The sequence below is a fragment of the Oncorhynchus keta genome, chromosome 8 (assembly GCF_023373465.1).
Source record: "Oncorhynchus keta strain PuntledgeMale-10-30-2019 chromosome 8, Oket_V2, whole genome shotgun sequence".
NCBI classification, from domain to species: domain Eukaryota; kingdom Metazoa; phylum Chordata; class Actinopteri; order Salmoniformes; family Salmonidae; genus Oncorhynchus; species Oncorhynchus keta.
The window spans coordinates 16,380,609-16,401,091 of NC_068428.1; the positions used below are offsets into that span (position 1 = coordinate 16,380,609).

At 41.9% G+C, this 20,483-nt stretch overlaps 1 protein-coding gene across 4 annotated transcripts in view; it reads right to left on the reverse strand.

The window, feature by feature from the left end:
• Positions 1–20,483, reverse strand: part of slc35f1 (solute carrier family 35 member F1) — a 118,860-nt gene that overhangs the window by 87,392 nt on the left and 10,985 nt on the right. The window contains exon 1 of one of the 4 annotated variants that reach the window (XM_052523539.1): positions 18,847–18,902. The exons of 1 other annotated variant lie outside the window; for it this stretch is intronic. In XM_052523539.1, the coding sequence (XP_052379499.1) occupies positions 18,847–18,863 (17 nt within the window). In that variant the 5' untranslated portion in view covers positions 18,864–18,902. Of the gene's footprint in view, positions 1–9,939; positions 10,227–18,417; positions 18,601–18,846; positions 18,903–20,483 lie in introns of those variants that run through there. 2 more of the 4 variants (XM_035774836.2, XM_052523538.1) reach the window with 2 other exon arrangements.

Sequence of the window (20,483 nt, forward strand, 5' to 3'; positions counted from 1 at the left end):
CCAATCACTGGACACTAATAAATTGATCACTAGTCACTTTAAACAAAGCCACTTTAAATAATGCCACTTTAATAATGTTTACATATCTTACATTACACATATCACATGTATATACTGTATTTTATACCATCTACTGCACCTTGTCTATGCAGCTCGGCCATCGCTATATACATCCATATACATATTCTAAGATTTGTGTGTATTAGGTAGTTGTTGGGGAATTGTTAGATTGCTTGTTAGATATCACTGCACTGTCGGAACTAGAAGCACGAGCATTTCGCTACACTCAAATTAACATCTGCTAACCATTGTGTAAGTGACCAATGGCATTTGATTTGATTTAAAAAAACGCTTACTCAATAGATTTAATTCAACCCTTCAATGTACGGTGAGAATAATTGTGGTTAAAAAATGGACTGTGAGCCTGTCGCTGATGTCTTTGATAAGAGAGACCTATGTTCCTCCTTTCTGTTCCTCGGGAGTGCACCTCCTGTTCCTCGGGAGTGCACCTCCTGTTCCTCGGGAGTGCACCTCCTGTTCCTCGGGAGTGCACCTCCTGTTCCTCGGGAGTGCACCTCCTGTTCCTCGGGAGTGCACCTCCTGTTCCTTGCGAGTGCACCTCCTGTTCCTTGCGAGTGCACCTCCTGTTCCTTGCGAGTGCACCTCCTGTTCCTTGCGAGTGCACCTCCTGTTCCTTGCGAGTGCACCTCCTGTTCCTTGCGAGTGCACCTCCTGTTCCTTGCGAGTGCACCTCCTGTTCCTTGGGAGTGCATGGGCCTCTCTACCTCAGCAGGGTATCAGTCATGCTTACAGTAGCTATGTGTCAGAGGACTGTTGCCTTATTTAACTAATTGACTGAGTGGGGGATTAAGAAACTGCAAAGTGAATTTGACCAGAATAGAGACAGAGGTTGATTCACAGTGTGGCCATTTCCATGGGGCGGCAGGGTAGCCTAGTGGTTAGAGCATTGGACTAGTAACCGAAAGGTTGCAAGATCGAATCCCCGAGCTGACAAGGTAGAAATCTGTTCTTCCCCTGAACAAGGCAGTTAACCCACTGTTCCTAGGCTGTCATTGAAAATAAGAATTTGTTCTTAACTGACTTGTCTAATTAAATAAAAGTTTAAATGATCACAACTCTCTTAAGATTAAACAGGGTAATACTGTAGCATGTACTCTGACCATGACATTTTAAGAGGAAATTGACTTGCAGTATAAAGATGATTAATTGTGACAAGATTTTGTTATTTATGTCCAATAACATATAACCACCTCTGACTATGTAACGATGAATCCTGGTCTGCTCATCAAACAGTAAACTGAACTCACACCAACTTTTAAACAGCTCAACACATTCAAATATTCTTTGATCACAGTAATTATTGAGACAACAACAACAATTCTGGACATTAACACCATAATTGCTTGTTTAAATTCATGCTCTGAAATGATCTTTCTGCACAGTTTAATAACACCACAATATTCCTACGGGCCTATGTGTCAGACAGTGCACTGCCTCCCTAACAGAGGACAATGATCCAGACACCATTTCCGTTCAGTGAAGTCCACCGGTAACATTCCCTCACAGAGCCAGACAACGCTGCCTGTGTTCAATATGCGTGCCGGGGAGCAGTGGTCCACTATGAAGGACTGCCTACCGCGCCACCCCTGAATAACTCAACAGTCACTTCACCGGAACAGTGCAGCAGTCATGGAGATGAACTGCACTGTTGTCCATTAAATGTGATATGGATATGCTTAGCTCGGGCTATATCCTCTCAATAATATCAAGAAAAACACGACTGGAAGAACAGCCCAGCATATAAAACACCATGTGTGTCGTCAACGGCTCGTCACGCTTCCTGTGTCTTCTTCCTGTTTCCGACGTAGCTAACCAATTGGGTAGGTACTGCTCATCGGTTGTCGATCAATCTTTGCAGAGATGAATGTGTTATCGGCTGTTATCTTTAATTGGTAGCTGTTTCAGTTAATTGCTTTAATAAACCCCTTGAGGGAACATGAAGAGTTCATTTGTAATGACCTTGTCAACATGACGGGTGAAGAGCATCAGTCCGAGAGGCAAACAGACAGATAGAGGCGGGCTGGGTTGAAGAGATGGAGAGAGAGAGACAGATAGAGGCAGGCTGGGTTGAAGAGATGGAGAGAGAGAGAGACAGATAGAGGCGGGCTGGGTTGAAGAGATGGGGAGAGAGAGAGAGAGAGAGAGAGAGAGAGAGAGAGAGAGAGAGAGAGAGACAGGGCATCCATTGACAGACGTGTTCTCCCAGTAGCACACTGATACATAACGACAGCAAAATGAATGGCCGTCAAAAAGACATGGTTATTATTAAAAAGACGTTGAAGAGTATACCTGAAAACAGAAAAGAACAGAATGGGGACAAAAAGAAAGAGAGGGGGGGATCTCTAAGGTAGCACAAGCAAGGTCAATTATTCCTATTAAATGAGCATGTACCCTTTAATGGAACATTTGTCGATGAACTCAGCCCACTCCCCGAGGAGGATGTCACAAAGCACATAACAGTTGACCAGAAATTCCTCATTGTTCTGTGTAGCCATAATCACACGGTCTCGATAGAAAACGAAAGAGTGAACGCTGAAAAGAGTGGTAGCAATGTAGTACCACATAGCAATGACTGGAGTAACAAGGCAACTATTATGAAGTCGCTGAATTACGACCCGACCCGCAGGACAACAGGGTGAGAAGGGGTCAATGTGTGCCATGACTTGGAGATGAATGAATAAATCTCTCAGCTACAGTACGGTATTCAGTCTCAGGCTAAAAAACAGTTTGATTAAAGCGTACAGTGTTATATAGACCAACATGACTGCGAAAATCGTGCCACTAGAAACCCCCTTCAGATCAACAGCGTCAACCTCTCCAGCCGTCGATGAGAACAAAGGGCTGCTGCCTCTGGGGTCTTTTCCTTCTCTTGAACATGTCTCTTTTCTCAAAAACGAGTAATTACAAAATACAGCACCAGTCAAACGTTTTAGAAGACCTACTCATTCCAGGGATTTTCTTTATTTGGACTATTTTCCATTGTAGAATAATAGTGAAGGCGTCCGAACTATGAAATAACACATATGGAATCATGTCGTAAGCAAAAAAAGTGTTCAACAAATCTAAATATTTAGATTTGAGATTCTTCAAAGTAGCCACACTTTGTCTTGATGTCAGCTTTGCGCACGCTTGGCATTCTCTCAACCAGCTTCACCTGGAATGCTTTTCCTTCACTCTGCGGTCCAACTAATCCCAAATCTCAATTGGGTTGAGGTAGGGTGATTGTGGAAGCCATGTCATCTAATACAGCACTCCATCACTCTCCTTCTTGGTTAAATAGCCCTTACACAGCCTGGAGGTGTGTTTTGGGTCATTGTCCTGTTGAAAAACAAATAATAGTCCCACTAAGCTCAAACCAGATGGGACAGCGTATCGCTGCAGAATGCTGTGGTAGCCATGCTGGTTAACTATGCATTGAATTCTAAATAAATTACTGACAGTGTCACCAGCAAAACACCCCCACACCATCACCATAGCATCACCCACCTGTAGCAATTGCTCCAGCAGGTATATCTCTCTGGTCACCCCCAAAACCAATTCTTTCTTTGGCCGCCTCTCCTTCCAGTTCTCTGCTGCCAATGACTGGAACGAACTATAAAAATCTCTGGAACTGGAAACACTTATCTCCCTCACTAGCTTTAAGCACCAACTGTCAGAGCAGCTCACAGATGACTGCACCTGTACATAGCCCACCTATGATTTAGCCCAAACAACTGCCTCTTTCCCTACTGTATTTATTTTATTTATTTTGCTCCTTTGCACCCCATTATTTTTATTTCTACTTTGCACATTCTTCCACTGCAAATCTACCATTCCAGTGTTTTACTTGCTATATTGTATTTACTTTGCCACCATGGCCTTTTTTGTTGCCTTTACCTCCCTTATCTCACCTCATTTGCTGACATTGTATATAGACTTGTTTATACTGTATTATTGACTGTATGTTTGTTTTACTCCATGTGTAACTCTGTGTCGTTGTATTTGTCGAACTGCTTTGCTTTATCTTGGCCAGGTCGCAATTGTAAATGAAAATTTGTTCTCAACTTGCCTACCTGGTTAAATAAAGGTGAAATAAAAATAAATAAAAATAAAATCACACCTCATACTCCATGCTTCTTGGTGGGAACCACACATGCAGAGATCATCCGTTCACCAACTCTGCATCTCACAAAGACAAAAAATCTCAAATTTGGACTCACCAGACCAAAGGACAGATTTCCACTTGTCTAATGTCCATTGCTTGTGTTTCTTGGCCCAAGCAAGCCTCTTCTTGTTATTGGTATCCTTTAGTAGTGGTTTCTTAGCAGCAATTCTACCATGAAGGTCTGATTCACACAGTCTCCCCTGAACAGTTGATGTTGAGATGTGTCTGTTACTTTAACTCTGTGAAGCATTTATTTGGGCTGCAATTTCTGAAGCTGGTAACTCTGTAACGAACCTATCCTCTGCAGCAGAGATAACTCTGGGTCTTCCTTTCCTGTGGCAGTCTTCATGACAGCCAGTTTCATCACAGTGCTTGATGGTTTTTGCAGCTGTACTTGAAGAAGTTTTCAAAGTTCTTGAAATGTTCCAGATTGACTGACATTCATGTCTTAGAGTAATGATGGGCTGTCATTTCTCTTTGCTTATTTGAGCTGTTCTTGCCATAGTATGGACTTGGTATTTTACCAAATAGGGCTATCTTCTGTATACCTTTTCCTTCAATTGTCACAACACAACTGATTGGCTCAAACGTATTAAGAAGGAAAGAAATTACACAAATGAACTTTTAACAAGGCACACCTGTTAATTGAAAATGCATTCCAGGTGACTAGTTCATGAAACTGGTTGAGAGAATGCCACGAGTGTGCAAAGCTGTCATCAAGGCAAACAGTGGATACTTTGAAGAATGTCAAATATAAAACATATTTTGATTTGTTTAACACTTGTTTTGGTTAGTTCATTATTCCATATGTGTTATTTCATAGTTTTGATGACTTAACTATTATTCTACAATGTAGAAAATAGCAAAAATTAAGAAAAACCCTGGAATGAGCAGGTGCGTCTAAACTTTTGACTGGTAACTGCAGAACCCCAGGATCAGACCAGAGCCACATTTCACTGGATTGACTCCCCAAACTGGGAGTGAGAACATGACCCCGGATGGAGCTGTGAGAGAAGAGAGTCTGGCTGTCAGGGGAGGATCAAGTTTATCTGGCCTGAGATGACCTCATACTATCCTGATCTTTGTTCAGGTCCAGAGCACCAAGGACAGGGGAGAAGGGGAGCCTGTTTCACCCCTCTCCAGGAATTTGTGTTTCTCATAATCGCCCTGTGGTTCAATTTTTTGGAGGTTTTCTACCAGACACGGTATATCAGAAACTTCACTCCAGTGGTTCATGGATACAATGTGAAACTCTCCAGGCCATGCATAATTAATGTGCTCCTAGAGTGTAATAAAAGGGTACTCAGGCGAACCCCATGAATATTTCAAACCGATAATACCATACCTATCTGAGAGAAAAGCCAGATTGATACATTTTGAAGTCCTCTGGGTTCTGGCAATTGAGTTTAAGGTATGATTACTCTGACAATGAGAGTAGAGCATGACAAGCACATCTGGGGTTTGATGTGAGAATGTAAAGTTGTAAAAGGAAAGTTAAGTGTGGAGAGTTTTTACGGGGAGAAATTAGCCCTGCATCAAGAATGGACTACTGTTCGCTGGGATGTCAAGAACCAGGTCCATTTCGGTCACTCAGTCTCTGCCTCTCTCCCTCACATGACTTATTGTTTGCTCCATTGCCTCTGTTTTCCACAGACAAACATCCGCTTTCCCTGCGAGGGCAGAGGGAGTGGGCTGGCGTGCCCTGGCTGTCTCTCACCCCCGCTCCCCTCGGCTGCGGCTGACTGCCTGTCTGCTTGTCTCCCCACACACACTGACACATTCCCTCTTGACTGGCCTGGGACGTGGGAGCACCACTATGTTCCTTTCATGTCTGTTTAGTTATAGGGAACCAATGGAATTGCGGTACTGTGGAAGGTGTTTACAACTGCATTGTGACAACTGCTTTCATTGAATCCAGTGCACTGGTCAGCAGGTCTGAGCTTCACAAGTGGTGTCTACTGATGGGACGTCCTTGTAAGGATAGGGTAGTATAGGGGTGTCGGTCTCCACGGTGAGTTGCTGTAGATGGGGAGACCGATAGGCTGAGGGGTTGGATGCTAGAGGCTTGGGGCTGGGAGGGGGAAGGTGGAAGATGGGGGCTGGAGGCTTGGGGCTGGAGGTTTGTGTCTAGAGGCTGGAAGATGGAGGCTGGACGCTTGGAGCTAGAAGCTGGAGTCTTGGGGCTGAAGGCATTGTTCTGGCAGCTGGTGGCCTGAATTAAGGTCAGAGGATAAACAGGAAGTCTTAGTGGGGGCAAGAGCAACAGAGAGGCTGTAAACATCTGGCAAAACACAGCATCTCCTGACACCAGGCAAAGGAGGATGAATCTCAGAGAGCTCAGTCTCCCCATTGCTTCTGCTCTAGTACTGTACGCAGGCACCTAGAAGATATTGTAGGAAAGATGCAGTTAACATGCAGTTCCCTGGTGCTTTCTGAGCCCCATCCAGAAGAACCGGAACTGTCCTGCTGTGGCCTGGGAGGCAAGAACACCAGTTTCCATTTCAATTGACTCTCTCTCTCTTCTTTTCCCTCTCTAATGTTAACCCAGTGAGTAAACTGCCTACAGATATAAAACGAACGATGACTGCCAAACCTGCAATATTTATCCCAAAAATACATAAACTACAAACAAAATCCCGCAGCCTTGGCGTTTGAGGTGCAGCCAAGATAGTTCAAATGGAAATTATTTTGGCTCCAAGTCATCTAACACTGTAGTACCGATAATCATTACTCACTATCGCTGTGAAGAGCAAACGCGTGGAAGTAAAACGCACCGGAGAGCTGTGCTTGGGCAGGCAACGTGTGCTGATTATTTGCTAGTTTGCTAGTTTGACAGACATTTTCTTCTTCTTTCAAAGATGTAATGTGTCTTGTGCTGACAAATGTAGACACCTGAAGCAAAATAAAATTCTGCTTTAAAACGTGTCAAAAGGAATAGCAAATGCACTTAAGATAAGACTGACAAAAGCACCAGACACTGGCTGAATGAAACCATACAAAATTGCTTTTTTTCTTCTCATCAAAGAAGTTACCAAGCCAAGTGTTTTTGTTGTGTTCTTTCAATATTTAACTCCTGTCCTCCACTTCTGGTGACAGGGGAACTGTCGAGATAAAAAAAAGCAGATAGCCATTATAAACAAAGAAGACAATAAACAAGTGTGTCATCCGTCTGCAAGTTCAAACAAGCTGTTCTTAAAAGCACAAAGCCATTTGCGGTGGCGAAAACACGACTAGAACTCGTGAATACAAATGTCTGTACACATTTTATGTATGTATGTATGTATGTATGTATGTATGTATGTATGTATGTATGTATGTATGTACGCATGTATGTATGTACGTATGTACGCATGTATGTATGTATGTATATGTATGTATGTATGTATGTATGTATGTATGTATGTATGTATGTATGTATGTATGTATGTATGTATGTATGCATGTATGTATGTATGTATGTACGCATGTATGTATGTACGTATGTATGTATGTATGTATGTACGTATGTACGCATGTATGTACGTATGTACGTATGTATGTATGTACGTATGTATGTATGTATATGTACGTATGTATGTATGTATGTACGTATGTATGTATGTACGCATGTACGTATGTATGTACGTATGTATGTACGCATGCATGTATGTATATGTACGCATGTATGTATGTACGTATGTATGTATGTATGTACGTATGTACGCATGTACGTATGTATGTACGTACGTATGTATGTACGCATGTACGTATGTATGTACGTACGTATGTATGTATGTATGTAATAAGAGTGAAGACATCAAAACTATGAAATTAAACACATGGAATCATGAACTAACCAAAAAAGTATTTCATATTTTAGATTCTTCAAAGTTGCCACCCTTTGCCTTGATGACAGCTTGGCATTCTCTCAAGCAGCTTCATGAGGTAGTCACCTGGAATACATTTCAATTAACAGGTGTGCCTTAATAAAAGTTCATTTGTGGAATTACTTTCCTTCTTAATACATTTGAGCCAATCAGTTTAGTTGTGACAAGGTAAGGGTGGTATACAGAAGATAGCCCTATTTGGTAAAAGTCCAAGTCCATTTTATGGCAAGAACAACTCAAATAAGCAAAGAGAAATGACAGGCCATCATTACTTTAAGGCATGAAGGGTCAGTCAATCTGGAAAAATTCAAGGACTTTGAAAGTTTCTTCAAGTACAGTTGCAAAAACCATCAAGTGCTATGGTGAAACTGGCTATCATGGATAAGTTCATTACAGTTACCAGCCTCAGAAATTTCAACCCAAATAAAGTATTCACAGAGTTCAAGTAACTGACACATCTCAACATCAACTGTTCAGAGGAGACTGCGTGAATCAGGCCTTCATGGTCAAAACTGCTACTAAAGGGCACCAATAAGAAGAAGAGACTTGCTTGGGCCAAGAAACACAAGCAATTGACCTTAGGCAGGTGGGATTCTGTCCTTTGGTCAAATTTGAGATTTTTAGTTCCAACCTCCACTGTGTCTTTGTGAAACACAGAGTAGGTGAACTGATGATCTCCGCATGTGTGGTTCCCACTGTGAAGCATGGAGGAGGAGGTGTGATGGTGTGGGGGTGCTTTGCTTGTCTGTAATTTATGTAGAATTCAAGGCACACTTAACCAGCATGACTACCACAGCATTCTGCAGCAATAAGCCTTCCCATCTGGTTTGCACTTACTGGGACTATCATTTGTTTTTCAACAGGACAATGACCCAACACACCTCCAGGCTGTGTAATGGCTATTTGACCAAGAAGGAGAGGGATGGAGTGCTGCATCAGATGACCTGGCCTCCACAATCACCCGATCTCAACAAATTGAGATGGTTTGGGATGAGTTGGACCGCAGAGTGAAGGAAAAGCAGCCAATAAGTGCTCAGCATGTGTGGGAACTCCTTCAAGACTGTTGGGAAAGCATTCCAGGTGAAGCTCGTTGAGAGAATGCCAAGAGTGTGCAAAGTTGTCATCAAGGCAAAGGGTGGCTACTTTGAAGAATAGTAAAAATAAAGAAAAACCCTTGAATCAGTAGGTGTGTCAGAACCTTTGACTGGGTACTGTATGTATGCAGTCTCTCCCCTCCGAGGTTTTCACAGACAGGCCTTGGGGCCTCAGAGTTGTAGGATTATGTTATTTTTTCTTCAGTCGGGCTGAGTCAAACAGAAAGTTAGCAGCACTCAGCACTCCTCCACTGTTCCATCAGTCAGTCGTCCTCTTGGCCTCCTGTCAGACATGGGCAGGCGAGTGGTGCCAGTGTTGCGCAGAGACCTTCATCTTTCATCTTTCTACCTACTTTAGGAGATGCGTATTTAATCCACGCACTGGCAGCTCCTTGAGTCCTGCGATACATCACTGTTCCAACAGCAGACACAGCAACCAGCCACAGCAGGTGGGCAGGTTTATAATGGTGCATATTTCTAGCATATTCAACTGCCAGTCATGTGTCACAGATGGTCACACTGCTGATTATTTTGCGATTCAGCTACATCTTGGCTACTAGGCTCCTTTGAGTACATGGTATTCATGATACATGGTAAAGGTCATGAAAACCTAGTGAAACTATTGCTAGTGTCCTTCAGTGTGTTGGTATAAGTTCTCCTACAAAAAAAATGAAAACGATACAAGCAAAAGAGCACGTCTTGTAGACGTTTTCCAGAACAAGACACTTAAATGTTTTAGCCAATGGCTGCTTACAGTAGAAGAGTACGGAGGACAACACCAGCAGCTTGGGTGAGAGCAGAGCCCATTCCACGTTCCCCTTCTTCTCTAGACCCATATGGTGATGATCAAAATTCATCTCCCGGTCGTTGATATCCCAAAGCAACGCGGCAACAGTAACATCCCCGGCTGATAGAGCGGGTGAAAAGCCTGTTGAAGTCACCCTCAGAGAACACGTTGTGTGTTAATGAGCCGGGTATAGATCGGACACCCTGGGTATAACTTCACGTCACCTCAAAAATCCTTCACACTCAAAAGGGAATGAATAAAGGGGCCGAGGTAATCAATAGACTCTGTCTCAAATACAACGCCACCAGTTCCAAGAAAATGACACGCCACGAATGTCGTTTGCGTCCTTCCGAATACATTGCATTGTCAACAACAGTGATTGCTATCGAGTTGTGAATCGATGAGATACCGGCACACCACGGTCAGGAATAAACAAGCATGTGGAAGTTCCCTTCTAATGCAATGCATTGTCATCACCCGGGCTGTAATCGCTATCAAACTTTGTGTTGCAGTGTATGAGCACGCAACGGTCTGAAATGAGCAAGGCAATGTTCCCTTCCAAACATTCCTTAGCCTAAAATAGCCCGAATAATGGCTCCCGTGGGATGTCATTATAACAAATAAAATTCACATAACACAGCAGGTCTTTCCACATCTCAGTGGTACGTGAGAGAGGGTCTGAAAAGACATCGCATGATAATGGTAAAACATAACCCAGAGTTAATGATTTAGTCATCACTTACCGTTCGTCTTTAAGACAACGCTATGTGTCAAAGACTGAATTTAAAAGCTAGGCAGAGTATGACAAATTACCCCAGTTACTAGGTTTGAATCCACAATGTTTCAACCACAAAAAACTGCCACGGGAAGAGATGTGTTTATTTTTATATCACACTGAATACAAGGTGAAACACTTGTGCCCTGCGATATTCAAGAACATTGCGCAGTGATTTATTTGAAGACGGATTTCTTATCAGTGGAGAGAATCCTTCCATGTCTAGTATCTCCTCATTGCCATTTGCCAACTCTAGATCACTTCTCTTCTGCCTGACTAACAGACAAACAGACAGACAGTTTAATAGACCAACCGACAGACAGAAGAAGCAGGCGACACAGCCCCCTGTACTGCTGCAGACTATATTCTAGGCCCGAGGCCCTGTGACTCAGTCGCCCCACTGTTCAGTGCCCTAAGAATAACCGTCGGGGACAGAGCTGGTGTGTCCTGTATGTGATCTCATCATTGCGGCCCACAGAATCCCTCTTTGTTCCGCATTCATGACCCCTGGAAGAGTGCACCAGTATTTTATTTTTTGGGGGGGATCACTTTCTCACACACATGGCCATTCATCTCCTATGTGTGAGGGAAATTGTATGGAACAAGTCCTTATTGAGACGCAGAAGAAAGATAATGCCATGTTCTCTCTCTCCACATCTTTTTCTCTCTTCGCCCGTTTCTCCCTCCATCTTTTCCTTCCCCTCTCAACATCCCTCTTCTTCTAGCTATCTTTCCTCTCTCTCAGTGTCCTTCTTGGTCAAGCCCTCTGTCTATCTTTTCCCCTCTTCCTCCCCTTGTCTCTCCCTGTTTGTTCCGATGAGGGCTATTCCGCCAGTGTCTCTGAGAATGGACTGACTGGGTCCATGGTGGCTGGCTGGCTGCCCTGCAGACCTGACCTACAGTACTTCACTAAGCCCAGCCTCATCAGTTGGGGAGCGCTGTGGTGTGTTGTAACGAGACACTACACTCAGGAGCGTCCCAGACCCAACTAGCTAACACACAGCCAATCAGCAGAGCTTATTCATCCAGTTCAAGGCTAGCGCCACTAGCTAATTAGCTACATCCAGACAGTCAGGAATCCTACCCAGCACTCTCGCCCACAGATTCCTATTCATCAGTGGGGCAGTGTGCTCGGCTGAGCCTGCTAAACTCCCCGGGTCCTGGGCGACTGTGGGAGGCCTGGTTTGGCTGTCTGAGAGAGTGGTCACTCTGCTTTTCAAAAACACCTGGTAGGATGGGACTATCAAACATGGAAGTGAAGTAATTAACAGACTTCCTCAGCAGATAGTTGAAAGATCTTCTCCACCACTAGATAACAGTGTCATGTGAGGTCTGCCACTTCAGGTTTAATAGTGCATATGACATATTGAATCTGTGCAGTCTGAGGTTTCACTCTGACAAATATACATCTCTGGGTTTCTCTCTATGCTGGCTGGTATGGATTTACAGTCTGTGGTGCCGCTGCACTGGCACAATGCATGTTGTTGCCAATTCCATATGGCACGTGCTCAAAATGAGCAATCACAGGCGCTTAGATCAATAGTAACCTATCATCAATAAAATATGACAGTCAACATTAAATCCGTGCATTAAATAGATGTCTCTGAGGATATCATTTTGTTTACTTACAAATCTCTGTCAATGAGGTTCGATGGTATGAAACTACATGAACTATCTTCTAGAAATGAATGACTGCTCTCCCCGTTGTTGGTGTAGCAGATTGTAAAGATGGAGGAGACCGAGTTATTGTGTGTCCCACCTCAACACTTTCCCCACTATTCCTCAGGAGTCACAGTAACACTTTTCATTTTTCAAAATAATGGCCCTACTCAAGCCTCAGGCAGAAACATTTCCTATAGCATTTTCCTCAAAACATTCAACGTTCCTGATCGAGATTGAATTTGCTGCAGGAGTTCCTTAATGCTACAAGCCTAGGCACTGACACAGAAGTGCCCTTCAGTGACAGAGATATGAAACCTTATTTCCAGGAACAATGTTCTCTAGCAACATACTGTATTGTGCCAACACACATCAATACAACACAACACAGGAACTGACAGAAGACCTCCATGATGGCGAGATAATGTCTTGACCACCCCTTCGTCATACTCTCTCTGTGTTGATTCCCATGTTCATCCTTATGCATTGACTGATGGCACTGCAATTATTTTTAAATGACTGCTTTGCAATTCTTAGTAATGTCAATTCTGCATTTCTTCAGCTTTATCTGTGTGCAAGAATAAATCAACTCAAACTCAAATCTCCCTGGCGTACACACTAAGCTACGCCACATCATCCCAGACTGAGTGAGCCATTTCCCTTCCTGTCTTTGCCTGTGAAGGACAGTGCAGTGTCTCTCTCTCTCTCTCTCTCTCTCTCTCTCTCTCTCTCTCTCTCTCTCTCTCTCTCTCTCTCTCTCTCTCTCTCTCTCTCTCTCTCCATGAATACACTGGGGAGGACAGTCTCTCAAATTCAGATGACAGCAGATGAGAAAAAAGCTCATTTCATTTCTCTTCGTCTCGCTTATCTCCCTCACTTTCAAACATGATGAGAAAATACTGTGTGTTGGTAAGATCCTCAAGCAGGTAGCGTACTGGTATACTTCCAAGACAAGCATGAACCTTCAGTTAGAAAATCTGTTTGCCATAGTCTGCTATAGTTATTGGAGCATGAAAAATAAAGCAATAATTTTCTTAAAAAGAGTTGCCTGTAGGAATGCTTTTTTAAATGTGCAGGCACTGAATTTCCACGTTGAAAATATGTTCTGATTCCATTGGTGTGAAACAGACCAAAGCACAATTACCACACTGGGGAAAAGGCATCAGTTCACTGAGCCATAGCCCCAAGCTATCTGCGAGGCATCAGATCCAGCAGTGTTGAAATGCACTGCAACGTCTGATTAGCAGAATATTACCACTTCAAAACAAACTTGGGATAAATGTTTCACTTGCATTATAAAATAGCTGCATTAGCAGCCTACCGTCAAGCTTCTTGGTGACCTTTGGAATACACTAACATGGTAAATGTAGGCTACTAGCCTGTTGGACCAACCTGTTGGTTTAGGTCAGTAACCTAAGAATGGCACGGGGCTATAGGGAAAATCCATTTGATTTCAATCCCTTTTTGACAGCACCCCTTTTGATTTGAACAAAACCTTCCATTACATATTTGCCCAAGTGCTAAGAAACTACCTTTTTGGACCTGAATGCCAAAACGTTCACGAGATAAAGGTGTTCAAAGTTGGTATTTTACATACCCCACCATACCATGAGACATCCATGTCTTCATCACTGGGAATTATAAAGATTTATATCATTAAAAGCTTACAAACAGGGTTGTAGCTTTGACCCTATTTCACATCATCTGAGGTTGTGTTGTTCCCGCCATCGGTCGATACACAACATTCTCTTGAATACAGGGTGAGTGTCATGTTTCGGCTGATAAATGTACTTGAAATTTCACCTTTCAAATGGTACCACAAAGATGGTTGGAGGTCATAGAAATATAGATATAGAATAGACATTCAATGGTGGATGGACCGACATTTCTAGAAGTAAAAATGTCAATTTTATTTTATTTTCAATGGTGTACAAGCTAAATTGCAATGGTCTGAAGGGATAGATAGGTCCATTCTATGAATTCAATTGTTATGATTGAAATGACACCCACCCTGTATTCAAGAGCATGTTGTCCATCCACAATTGAATGTCTATTCTATGTCTATATTTCTATCATTTCAATAGGTTTCCTATAGAGGTTTGACAGGATAATTGAAAATAATAGATATTTCCATTCAAGTCAACATTCTCTGATGTGTGGACCTCCAACCATTTTTTGTGGTACCATTTGAAAGTTGACATTTCAATTTGATTCCCTTTTAAGTACAGCCAAAACATGACACCCACCCTATATTCAAGAGCATGTTGTGTCTAAACTGATGGCGGGCACAACACAAAAACCTCAGATGATGTGAAATACGGTCTAAGTAACAACATATTGCGAATATGAAAAAAGTGAATGCGTTTTTAGATAATTGATGTTAAAAGGTCAAAACGAATATTAATATTTTTTAAGAAACATATCAAGAAATGATACAATATTTGAACAACCCTGTTTGTAAGCTTTTAAATGATATCAAACTCAACCGTTGATCTTTTCCAGTGATGAAGACATGGGTGTCTCATGGTATGGCGGGGTATGCAGAACGGGTCAACTTTGAACACCTTTATCTCCTGAATGTTTTGGTATTCAGGTCCAAAAAGTCACTTTCTGACCTCTTCCATTGGCAAACATACATTGAACGTTTTGTTATAAATACATTTGATTGGTTGAATTTGATTGTATAGTGGCATGGCTGACGAAACATGGGCCATGTCTGAATACCTAGACGTTCTAAATAGTAGGCTTTTGTGGTATACGAAATAGAACGTTTTATAGTATGTACAGTTCAGAAAATATAGTATGCTTTAAATATCAGGATGTCATACTCATTTCATTTATGAATACATTTGTGTTGATATTTGCTTACTGCATATGTTTTTACTTAACAGTATGCTCTAAATAGTATGTAGTAGTACTATTAGTAAACAATATGTTGTTTTAGTAGGCAAGACAGATTCGGGACACGGCCATGGTTAATTTCAGAGACACATGCAGATGGAAAAGACAGCATCATTCATTTATTACCAACCTGGCAATGATGAGACCATGGACCTCATAGATGTGACAGTCTTTTCCTTTACTCATATTTTATTTGAAAGAGTATATTAGCCTGTGAATAAGGACATTTAACTGCAAAATGAGCAGTGAAGTGGGTAGACTACACAGTGATGTAATGCAGCATTTGCCAGTATCAAACACAAACAGGACATTGTCCATCTATGAATCTTGCCAGGAGTTAACCCTGCTGGGACTGCATGCCCTATTTTCAGTTGAAGTTTGTCTGACTCTATAGGATTTAATATGACAACACAGTGCTTCTCCAGAGTGCGAACTTTGGTTTCTGATGAGCCATGTAAGGCTTTGTGGCTTGACTCACATTTGAATTACATTCTGAAATTAAACTCCAAAACTGCAAGTGGCATTCAACGTTGGCTCAGCAAAGAGCTTTAGCATTGTTTCCAGAGACAGTGAGTAGAATTGGTTTGTTAGACCAAGCTCTGTCTATGGATATCATGTTGAGCTGAGTATTTCAAATATTTCACAAAATGTTGTCAAACTATTTCAAATCAATGTATCTTCATTCATTTCAAATGAACAGTACCAACTGAATTCCAATTTTGTATTTAAAAGTAATTGATTAAACCAAGCACCAGTCTTCGCTTTCCATCTTAATAAGTGGGCAGATAGATTCTAGGGTTCCCTTCAGCTGTTCATTGCCTAGTCATGCTGCCATAGGAAAGGGGAACAAAGTTGCACCACAGACAGAAGGGGTAAACCAGAAACGTCACATGGGCTATAAAGTTTAAGCATCAGTTTAGAATGTTTTCTCAACACCAAATATGGTAGTGAGAGGAAGTCCAGTCGCGGGTAGTGGGAGAGAATGGAACTAGGTGGAACTGGCCCGACATTCTGCTAATTTTCTCATCAATTTAACAAATAATCGGTGTCCCCAAAACTAGAATCTGTTACGAACACAGTGCACTAAGTTTTATAGACTTGACGCTTTGTCACAGTTTTTAAAATTTGCATTGTTTAGAAGGAGTGCAAGGTCGAATTCAGTTTACAGAGACGCTCACTTCACAGAAATAAGCAAATACATACAACAACCAATAGGATATCGCCAGCTTGGGCTTGGCTTTGCCCACCTCCTTGCTAGTTCTACCCACTATGCTTCATTTGCTCCCACTGTAAACGACATAGATTAACTATCTTGGGTTAGTTTTAAATACCTTCGGTTGCGCTGTGTGACCCACAGTGGACATGAATGTCTTGGATGCCCAGAACAATGCTCTCCGCCTGCCGTTTCCTCAGACAGCCGCCAAAATTCCATGTATTATACCCCAGGTTGCCTGGCACTGAACCCCTACTATTGGAGCCCAAATCACACTTCACAGCCTGCCAAAAGGCATTGGTTTAAAAGATATGAAAATAACCTGTCTACTACATTTTAAAAGCCACCATTAATTTATATCTATTTCTATCAAATAGCCGTTTCTTTTGCAATGCTGGAACCGAGAAAGTCCAATTTTAGCTTTAGCACACAAGTTGGAACAAGTTTTGTATTTATATTAGCAGCAGATGAGCACCTTTTCAGGAGTTGAAAAGATGAATCTCCCTTTTCAAGTAAACATACTCTACGTGCTTGACTTGCACAAGGTTGAATGAAAACAACTAAAGAGAGAAAGAGACCCTCAGCCTGGCAGATTCTGTGCTCACTATTTCCATCCTCTTTACTTCTTTGAGGATAGCTTCCCAACGAAAACGCAACACGTTGATTAAATCTCCATAATACCATTTGTTTTTAATCAAAGTACAAAACATCTCCTGCACCTATTCATCGTGGAAGCTTGTGGTACCTTAGTAGACGTTATCTAAGGGCACAAAGACATTTGGAGGGAGGTCCTTGTGTTAATCTGTATTGTAACTGAGAATGAGATCGCTCTGTCAATCCTGCGATTTATCGATCCCAGCCTAAAGTATGTTAACAACAGATGCATGCGTTGCCCTGTTGCACCGCCGCAGGACAGTCAAAGTAATACATCTCGTTATGAGGTGAGAGAAACCCAACCAGGTTGGTAATTGAAATAAAAGAGCTCAGTGAACAGGACAGAGCCTCCATTTTCTATAGTGAAACATAATTGCGCTGCTAAAATCACTCTGGTTTATGGCCTGAAGCCAGGCTGGGGTGGATGAAAATAACCCTAAAGCTAATGAATTCAGAGGACATGTCCCTTTTCATCCATCTTTCAACACACCGCGGAATGAATGTTATTACAGTTCTTGTAATATTTAATGAAAAATAGAAACAGTGTGACAGGCAGCAAGGAAAAGCTCAAAAGCTGCGTGAAGACGGATGGATAATTCCCGTAAACACATTGCTCTGGGTAAATACCACAGAGCCAAAGAATTCGCTTCGTCAGCATAAAGTGGAGAAAGAAATCAATGGCAAAGTTTGGTGATAGTCTATTGTTCTCTGTTGTTGTGTTGAGTTCCCTCAAGTTAGTCTGTAGCAAGCTGCAAAGCAATACAATTGCACAGTTCATAAAGGGCAAAGCAGTACATGAACTGGAATCGTCCACCATTTCCCTTTAGGATAGAGTATGCATTTACATAATGTATAGACTGCAGTTTACGAAGCTATTCAAATGTTGATTTGCAGTAACCTTTTAGCCTTACCAAAACAAATAGATTCCGATGCTGCCATTAGCCTATAGCTAAAATGTTAGAGAGATGATTATGCAAAACCCCTAACATGTCTCTTCATCAGTGAGTCTATCAAGTAGAGAAGCAGACACCCTTTGTGTGATAATGCCTTCGAAGCCCGTGTTTGGAAGATATTTTGGAACGGGTGTTGCTCGGCCCAAGACGAAGTTTCACTGTGCCAATATATCCGCCAAAACACCGGCTGCGAGGGCATTATAACTTTTATGCAACGGGTTACCAGCATGATTCAAATAATGATTTACATATTTGAATTAAAAACATTATTTTAATTCATTCATTCATACCGTTTCATCCTTCCACGCGATATAGTCCCGACACAAATCTAGGGTCATACCCAAGCCGGCTGGTCGTTCGTTCTATCGGTTCGTTTGCCAGAGACGTGACCTAGTCGTTATGTTTTTTTTGTTGTTCTGTATCTATGGGTTTCGACCCAGTCGTTTGTTCTAAATCTTCTATTACCATACTGGCTAGCAACGTTCTTATCCCTTGCTTGCTAGCTAGCCAACTACGGATAAATCACAGTCACGTCAAACAGTGCAATAAGCTGTTTTCTAGGGACATTCATTTGGATACATCTATAACAATGTGCAATTCATGCGTGATTTCACCTGGCATAGAAAATGTGCTCTCTCTACAGGACGGAGGAGCTAGCCAACAACACAGCTAACACAATTACTCCAAACTGAAGCTGGAAGGACTGCACTTTGTTTTACCTGTCTTCTATTGACATTTCTTTGTACAGTTGAAGTCGGAAGTTTACATACACTTAGGTTGGAGTCATTAAAACTTGTCTTTCAACCAATCCACACATTGCTTGTTAACAAACTATAGTTTTGGAAACTCGGTTAGGACATCTACTTTGTGCGTGACACAAGTCATTTTTCCAACAATTGTTTACAGAGAGATTATTTAACTTATAATTGACTGTATCGCAATTCCAGTGGGTCAGAAGTTTACATACACTTAAGTTGACTGTGCCTTTAAACAGTTTGGAAAATTCCAGAAAAGGATGTCATGGCTTTAGAAGCTTCTGATTAACATCATTTGAGTCAATTGGAGGTGTACCTGTGGATTTATTCCAAGGCCTATCTTCAAACTCAGTGCGTCTTTGCTTGACATCATGGGAAAATCAAAAGAAATCAGCCAAGACCACAGGAAGAAAATTGTAGACCTCCACAAGTCTGGTTCATCCTTAGGAGCAATTTCAAAACTCCTGAAGGTACCACGTTCATCTGTACAAACAACAGTACGCAAGTATAAACACCATGAGACCACACAGCCGTCATACCGCTCAGGAAGGAGATGCGTTCTGTCTCCTAGAGATGAATGTACTTTGGTGCGAAAAGTGCAAATCAATCTCAGAACAACAACAAATAACCTTGTGAAGATGCTGGAGGAAACAGGTACAAAAGTATCTATATCTACAGTAAAATGAGTCCTATATCGACATAACCTGAAAGGCCGCTCAGCAAGGAAGAAGCCACTGCTCCAAAACCGGCATAAAAAAGCCAAACTGCGGTTTGCAACTGCACATGGGGACAAAGATCGTACTTTTTGGAGAAATGTCCTCTGGTCTGATGAAAGAAAAATAGACCTGTTTGGCCATAAATTGAAATTGCTAAATGACTTAAATGATAATGACCATTTTTATGTTGGGAGGAAAAAGGGGGATGCTTGCAAGCCGAAGAACAGCATCCCAACCGTGAAGCACGGAGGTGGCAGCATGATGGTATTAGGGTGCTTTGCTGCAGGTAGTACTGGTGCACTTCACAAAATAGATGGCATCATGAGGTAGGAAATTATATGGATATATTGATGCAACATCTCAGGACATCAGTCAGGAAGTTAAAGCTTGGTCACAAATGGGTCTTCAAATGGACAATGAACCCAAGCATACTTCCAAAGTTGTGGCAAAATGGCTTAAGGACAACAAAGTCAAGGTATTGGAGTGGCCATCACAAAGCCCTGACATCAAAACTATAGAAAATGTGTGGGCAGAACTGAAAAAGCATATGCGAGCAAGGAGGCCTACAAACCTGACTCAGTTACACCTGCTCTGTCAGGAGGAATGGGTCAAAATTCCCCCAACCTACTTTTGGAGGCTTGTGGAAAGCTACCAGAAATGTTTGACCCAAGTTAAACAATTTATAGGCAATGCTACCAAATACTAATTGAGTGTATGTAAACTTGTGACCCACTGGGAATGTGATGAAATAAATAAAAGCTGAAATAAATCATTCTCTCTACTATTATTCTGCCATTTCACATTCTTAAAATGAAGTGGTGATCCTAACTAACCAAAGACTAGGATTAAATGTCAGGAAAAACTCAGTTTAAATGTATTTGGCTA